At 35.5% G+C, this 8,093-nt stretch overlaps 1 protein-coding gene across 1 annotated transcript; it reads left to right on the top strand.

The window, feature by feature from the left end:
* Positions 1 to 2,748: 2,748 nt before the first annotated feature.
* LOC142160585 (proteoglycan 3-like) lies at positions 2,749 to 5,861 on the top strand. Its single transcript, XM_075215455.1, has 6 exons — positions 2,749 to 2,813; positions 2,895 to 2,951; positions 3,345 to 3,598; positions 4,010 to 4,144; positions 5,070 to 5,163; positions 5,596 to 5,861. The coding sequence occupies exons 2-6, from the start codon at positions 2,897 to 2,899 to the stop codon at positions 5,652 to 5,654; spliced, it is 597 nt and encodes a 198-aa protein (XP_075071556.1). The 5' UTR covers positions 2,749 to 2,813; positions 2,895 to 2,896; the 3' UTR covers positions 5,655 to 5,861.
* The last annotated feature ends 2,232 nt before the right edge of the window (positions 5,862 to 8,093 follow it).

Below are 8,093 nucleotides of genomic sequence, written 5' to 3' on the forward strand. Positions count from 1 at the left end.
AAACAGAACATATATGAAATGTTAGTCATGGAATATTGAGATATATATATATATATATATATATATATATATATACAACAAACAGTGCGCACAGCAAAAACTATAATAACAGTTAATTTAGATATTGTGCCAGTTCATAGTAGATAAATGTTCCACAAGAAATCCAACACCAGCAGATTGTGTTCTGCGAATCCTTCCCTTTTTACCACTCTATCTCCACGGGGGAACAGCAAGATCCTAGAAATTCAAACAAACAGGGGCGCTTCCATGGTGTATTATCCAAGCTATAAGATTTATTCAAAAGAATAAAATTGCACGTACCAAAGAGTAAAAGGTTTCAGGTATATGAAGTCTTTTGAGATGAAACGCGTAGAGGTGCTTGTGGATCTATGCTGATTTTAGCTACTTCGATTATGACGTCCGTTTATGGAGACTAGAAGCTAGCTGTGTTGTAACATATACCTGAAACCTTTTACTCTTTGGTAGGTGCAATTTTATTATTTTGAATAAATCTTATAACTTGGATAATACACCAAGGAAGAGCCCCTGTTTTTTTGAATTTCTAGGATATATATATATATATATATATATATATATTGTTCTTGGACATTACGTCAATATTCTATTCATGTGAAGGGAATGTATCCATTATGTGACCCCTAACACAGACGATGCCCACTTTATCTAGCTGTCTCTTGAAGGTGCTTAAGTAGATTTAATTTTCTTACTTGACTCTAACTCTTAAACAATGTGCAGTCACAAGCAATTTCTGTCTGTATAGGTAAACATACACCTTACACAACACACAGTTACACAATATTCACTCAATCCTGTACCTAAATAGGTGCCAGTATCCAAAGCAACACCGGCCTAATAACTGTACAATGTGTAACAATTATTTTACAAATAAATGCAGATATGTTCACAGTGTGCAGGGATTGACCTAATCTAAATAGTTTTCTGTAGACGTATTTTAAATGTTTATATAAAAATAAAAATTGGTCGTAGCCCCCTTATTACATCTAAGTGTAGCAAAACATGTAGCAGAGATTCAGATCTATCATTTCCATCTTTGTTTGGATGTCAGGATACTAGTCCATTTATGTCTTCATATGATGCTGTTATTTTCTGAGAGCTCCTGCCCCATTGTTAACATCAGTAATATGGTTTAGAACAATACGCTGCCCGCTAACAACAATACATCAGAACATGGTGTTTCCATTATCATGGTATTTTTGCTCTTGTTATATACAGCGCACCACAGTATCGCTCACTTTGAGAGATCTACATGACAGCAAAGGCTGACATTATAGATCAGATGTTAAGTCCGTATTTATTATTTAAAAATAAAAACAACAGCAACCCTGGAATAAAATAGTGAGCCAATATAAAATGTTAACATATACATTTATTTTAAAATGCAACCAATTTGGACGATAATTATTATAGGAAATAATCAGTAAACAAAAAATATCAGTTGTCAGCCCAAATATGCCAGATATGTCAAAGAAATGGAGATATCTGCACATACTGGTAATAGATCTGATAATGCCTAAGGATCACTGGTTATACATATGGAACAAATGTAGCCACCAGCAATGAATTAGAGGAGTTATATTAACAATAAACAGCATTATTGCATAAGGGTAGTTTGGATGTAGTACATATTGCTAACACATTCAGATGGTACCAGTATATACTTGGCAAAGATATTACCTGCTGACCCCAGTAAATGTAGAGGTCACTCTGACCAACCAGAGTAAATGCAGAATTTATTTGGGTGAACCTTACACAATGTGCAGCCTATTTTCATGATCCCAGTAAATGCATCCATTATTCTGGTAACCCTTGAAAACGCAGAGAGCCTTATTTTGACCTTTGTAAAATCAAAATACATTTTGGTGATTATTTTACAATGTAGAGCAGTGCTGGAAGTGGGGGTATATACGTTGGTATGTCATACCGCCCCTTTTCCTTATGTTATTTTATTTAAGCTTGCAACCTAATACAAACAAACTAAACAAAGTGTAGCACCCAAACATAGAAGAACTTAAAAAAACATACATACCAGGGGTTAATGCCCCCTAAAAGTCCAGCATAAGTCCATAATAAATATGATAAAAGCAGAACATAAAATCAAATAAGGGTGCCTACACCAAATAAACAAATTACAAAACATATCAAACCATATCACAACTCATATAATAAATATTTACAGTTTTCAAACAAAGAAGAAGTAATCGAAGCTTGTAGACATATGCAAAACCATATTTGAAAAAAAAAAAATACTTATATCGTAGAAATTCTATTGGGAATGGAAAAGAGATAGAGAGGTATACCAGACTTTGGCCCCCTTATGGGGGGCCAGTTTGTATTAACTATCCAGCGACTATTATAACTCAGTATGATTACAGAGTTTAGGTCCATCTTAATCTATTTATGGACTTTCATTTAATTTGTTTGATATGTAACCATTTGTATGTTTCCAATGTATATACAGATACTGTATGTAAAATTCAAATGTAAAGGATTTTGTTAGATTACATTACAATGTGATATTCTACTAAGATTGAGCAAAAAACAGTTGAAGTTGTAGCACTTGGGTAATGAGGGACTGTGTGTGTGGTTATAGTTTATCAAATTAATACTTTGCATCATTTTTGGCATGATAACCAAGGTATATCTAAACTGTGATCTAATACATGTAATCCCACAACTTCCTAAAATCATTGTATAAAAGGGAGAACAAAGGACACATCTGAGAGAAGACCTTCCGAATTGTGAGGACACAAAGGGCTCAATTCTCTGACCAGGTAAAACAACCAAAGTCACATGTCAGCTCTGAGAACCAGTAAGAAGAGCTTGAAATAACCGCTATTCATTCTTCTCAACAGACATGTTCCGTCTCCTGTTGCTGCTTTTGGTGGGAACCATCTATGCTCAAGAATCTGGTGAGCTGACAATCTATACAATCTACCTGTATTAGAAGGTGCTTGCTGAGAGTACGTGTGTACAATTATTTTTAACATATTCATATTTGTGCTTTTCATTTTTAAAGACATATAAAGTAGGCTTACAGTAAAATAATACTTTAAATGTGTTTTATTTTCACTGATCTATTGTCAGTTGTATTGTTATTTGTTTTCCAAATTGAGCAACACTGTAGAAGTTGTGGATCAAATGGCTCAAAAATGCACCTACAGTTTCTAGAAATATGTCTTTTTTCTCATTTACTTCAATTGTATCAGACCATATAAATAAATAGTAACTAAACGACAGTTAACTAGTGTAAAATACAATGATTTCAACCATTGCTAAATTCTGAATGCTTTATTTATTTTTAGAGAATTATGCTTATGGTGAGGAAAGATCTGATCAGGATAACACAGAAGATACAGCTGATCCAGGCAGCCCGGATGATGGAAGTGACATGTCAGATGTCCTGCCAACCACCGATCTAAGTCACTGCCACTTACATAAATGCCACAATACCACTCTGGTAATTGCGAAAGGATTGGGACGTGCTGGTGTCTGTCCTGACAAAGGGACCTGTCATTATCATGTTTTTAACTGTCCGAGGATCTTCTGGACGGCTCAGGTTAGTGCCATTACTGAGGATATTTCTATGAATGGAAGCTTGTGTTTTCAGCAGCTGTATGGAGTTGTATAGAGTTAAATTAAATTAAAATTAAATGAAACACATGTTATTTTAGTTGTTACTGGCAAATATAGTTCTTAAAAGTATTTTCTATGAGAATTAGTTTTTAACTATGTAAGATGATTGGAATCCTTTAATGATTTGTCTCATAGAGCACACGGGTAGAGACCAATGGTAGCTCTCCTTAGTCTAGTTCAAGCTGGAGCAATAAAAGTTAATTGTGATTGGTTAGATTGGTTTATTTGGGTTACTGTATAAGTGTCCTATTTGTAGATGTTGCTACATTAAATTTTGATATTTCAGTATAAAGTTGATGGCACCCAATAATTACTCTTTCTATTACCTCCATAGTATGCCTGCAGATGCAGTAGAGGAAATCTAAGTTCCATACACAACTATTGGGCTAATAACCAAGTGCGATATCTGGCACAGAGAACATGTACAAACCATCATTATGCTTGGATTGGTGTGTACAAAGTCAACAGCGTAAGTGGCACAGAAAAGCAACTTTTGACCTAGGTACATTCAGAAGAAGGTGGCCCATGTTACAGTCACACAGCCCACGTATTTATGAAAAGAAAACATAATTTTATAGGAAGGATTGCAGACCAAGGATTATTTGTCAGACAATTTATCCACTGGCATATAGTGTGGTATAAGTATGTATGTTATAATGTAGCAGGTTAACAGGGCCACCATCCCCTGGGATAATAGGGTGGCACACAGGAGAGACAGTCCCAGAAATTACTGTTTTCAGTCTGCAAACATATTTTCCCCACCAGCAGGTTATGTTTCAAATTTTACGTGGATGTTTCTTTATTATCAGAATAGGGCACATTTCACAGATTTCAGTTTCATGTAATGAAACACAAACCAGAAGAATAAACCTACACTATGTCTCTCCAGTACTAACTCATCTTAGTTCCCCTCTAACAGTTATGTGAACCTGGAATATATGCCCCACAAATACACACATTCTTGTATTGTAAGCCTCCTGATTGGCTGGATGTCTCACGGGACAGGATGTCTCCCTACTGTACCTCACTTCACAGTCACAATAACTTTTTAATTTGGCAGACTTGCAGGCTGAAACCTTGCCTTATAGACAGATTAGCCTAAATTAGTAGCAACCCCTCCCAAGTCAACAAGTATTCACTTCAAGGCACCCTTTTCCAGCTTTTACTAAAGCCACATACTGTCTTACTACCAAATCATCTGACACCTTAGAGTTTATATTCATAATCAGCTCTCTGCTATGAGCTGTGCCTCCATCACAGACCCTGTGTCACTTCAGCCATGCCAGATTTATGTACTAGATTTTACACACTTTACTTATAGGAGGAAAAAATGTTACATCATAACTGGAAATACTTTTACATTGTATTTTTCTTGACCTTCCTCCATCTTTTAGATTTATGGAACCGCTAATGTGGACAGAAGCAGGGTGGACTACACCAACTGGGCTAGTGGACAACTTACGAGTTGCACTGCAATTAATTTGTCAAGTAAGTGAAAGGGTCGATTATAGAAATTAGTGAATTAGCAGGAAAAGCATTATGGCCAAATGAAAAGTGGAACATTCTGAACATTTTCTGGACTTTGGCCTAACAAAATGACATTTTTAAACATGTTTTAAAATTGTGTAGTACAATATACAGTATTACGAATACAACATTTTATTTTTTGAAGACATATAAATGTCATTGTTGTTTAGTTTGCCCTTTTATTTGACTTGTATATGATTTATTTTATTTAATTTATTACATTTTCTTTTACCTTGACATTTTCTTGTTGTTTTTTCTTGTTGTTCCTGTTTTGCTTTTCACAAAACTGCTTTGACAACTGCATTGAAACTCTTGATGACTACATTTGAAAATCTGTTTTGTGGGTATATTCTGCTCTGTCACTAAATCCCATCTCTTGTTTTCTCCTATCAGATGGTCAGTGGTACTCTTTAAACTGCAACACTAACCTGCCATTTATCTGCACCATCTGAGAGTCAGCGGAACCCTTGAGGTCATAGCTATGTATTACAGTATGCTTTTCATAAGTTCTTGTAAGCTGTGTTTGCACTTGTTTTGCAGTAACTTTTTAAATATTAAAGTTCTTGCATAGTATGTGTGGGACAAGGAAGTATGTGACCTGCACCTCTAAGTTGAATCTGGAACTGCATATATTCATTCTCTCGCTTAAACATGATCTATCTCTCCTGCTGTGTAGATCACTTATACAATAATAAAAAAAAATCACATTGCAAAGTAAACTGTAGTCACTGGTGGTGTTATTGTGTACAAAATACCTAATGCACATGTCCTTAATGCACAATGCTGTGTAAAATATTGGTGCCTTATAAATAATGAATAATAGTAGATTATATTTGCTTTGAGCTGATAGAGAGACCGAGAGGTAAATGTATTAAACTGCGAGTTTCCAGCAGGTTTGAAAAGTTGAGATATTGCCTACAGCAACCAATCAGATTGGGATCACCAGAATGGGCTTTGCATGTAATAGGGGCACACGAATAGGTTGTACATTTTACTGTCATTATTAATATTGGCTCTCTAATGTAAAAATATAGTAAGAATGAATATGACATTTGATTTTATTTGATTGGAATGTACAAGGGTCAAAATAAAGCTCTCTGCATTTACAAGAGTTATCAGAAAAACCGTTGCATTTAGTGGGGTCATGAAAATAGGCTGCGCATTGTGAAAGGTTCACTCAAATGAATTCTGTATTTACTCTGGTTGGTCAGAGTGACCTCTACATTTACTGGGGTCACCAAGCACCATCTGAATGTGTCAGTAATATGTACTACATCCAAACTACCCTTATGCAATAATACTATTTATTGTTTATATAACCCCTCTAATTCATTGCTGGTGGCTCCATTTATTCCATCTGTATAACCACTGATCCCTAGGCATTATCACACCTATTACCAGTTTGTGCACATATCTCCCTTTCTTTGACATATCTGGCATATTTGGGCTGACAACCGATATTTTTTGTTTACTGTTTATCTCCTACAATAATTATCGTCCAAATTGGTTACATTTTATAATAAATGTATATTTCAACATTCTATGTTTTATTCCAGGGTTGCTGTTGTTTTTATTTTTAAATAATAAATACGGACTTAACATCAGATGTATAATTTCAGCCTTTGCTGACTAACAGCTGTCATGTGGATCTCTCAAAGTGAGCGATACTGTGGTGCGCTGTATATAATAAAAGCAAAAATACCATGATAATGGAAACACCATGTTCTGATGTATTGTTGTTAGCTGGCAGCGGATTGGTCCAAACCACATCACTGATGTTAACTATGAGGCAGGAGCTCTCTGAAAATAACAGCATCATATGAAGACATAAATGGAATAGTATCCTGACATCCAAACAAAGATGGAGATGATAGATCTGAATCTCTGCTACTTGTTTTGCTACACTTAGATGTAATAAGGCAGCTCCGACCACTTTTAATTTTATATGTACATTTAAAATATGTCTACAGAAAACTATTTAAATTAGGTCAATCCCTGCACACTGAGAACATATCTGCATTTATTTGTAAAATATTTGTTATACATTGTACAGTTATTAGCTATTTGTCGCTTTGGATACTGGCACCTATTTAGCTATAGGATTGAGTGAATATAATGTAACAAGGTGCGATGTATGTTCACTGATACAGACGTTTCCTGGGCATAATGTGCTTGTGACCGCGCATTGTTTAAAGAGTTAGAGTCAAATAAGAAAATTAAATCTACTTAAGCAACTTGAAGAGACAGCTAGATACAGGGGACATTGTCTGTGTAAGGGGTCACATAACGGATACTTTCCTTTCACAAGAATAGAATAGAATAGAATATTCATCTAATGTCCCAGAAAGATCTATCTATAAATGCTCCCTAACCAACATTCCATATATGTTCTGTTTTATTGTGAGCTGAAAGAGAATGGTCACACATGTTGTCTAACAGTGAGATCTGTAGATATAGCATGAAGTCTCTAATTATTTACTGTTAAGTGGTGATTGGACTGGATTTCTATTGATGCTTATCGCAGTGGCAGAAAATCTCCTATTACTACAATTTACTAAGTAAATATCACTGAGCAGCCGAAGCCCATTCTGGTGACCCCAGTAAGTGCAGGGCCAATTATGGTGACCCTACTAAATCCTGGTGACCACAGTACAATCTGTAACCAATTCTGCTGACTTCATTTCAATTGAGACCCAATGCATTGGTGGCTAGTGGAAAATGCAGACCTCATTGTTTTGTGGATAAAGGAAAATGCATTTACTGCAGCCTATTATACACCAGTCCTGAACTTGTTGCAACACCCACTATGGTCTTGGAATGCTATTAGTCTGAGTTTTAGGCTGACACAACTTCTTCTCCAGTATTGCCTTGAGCACTCATTGGCTGCACTT

This window comes from Mixophyes fleayi, chromosome 6 (genome assembly GCF_038048845.1).
Source record: "Mixophyes fleayi isolate aMixFle1 chromosome 6, aMixFle1.hap1, whole genome shotgun sequence".
In the NCBI taxonomy this organism is placed as follows: Eukaryota; Metazoa; Chordata; class Amphibia; order Anura; family Limnodynastidae; genus Mixophyes; species Mixophyes fleayi.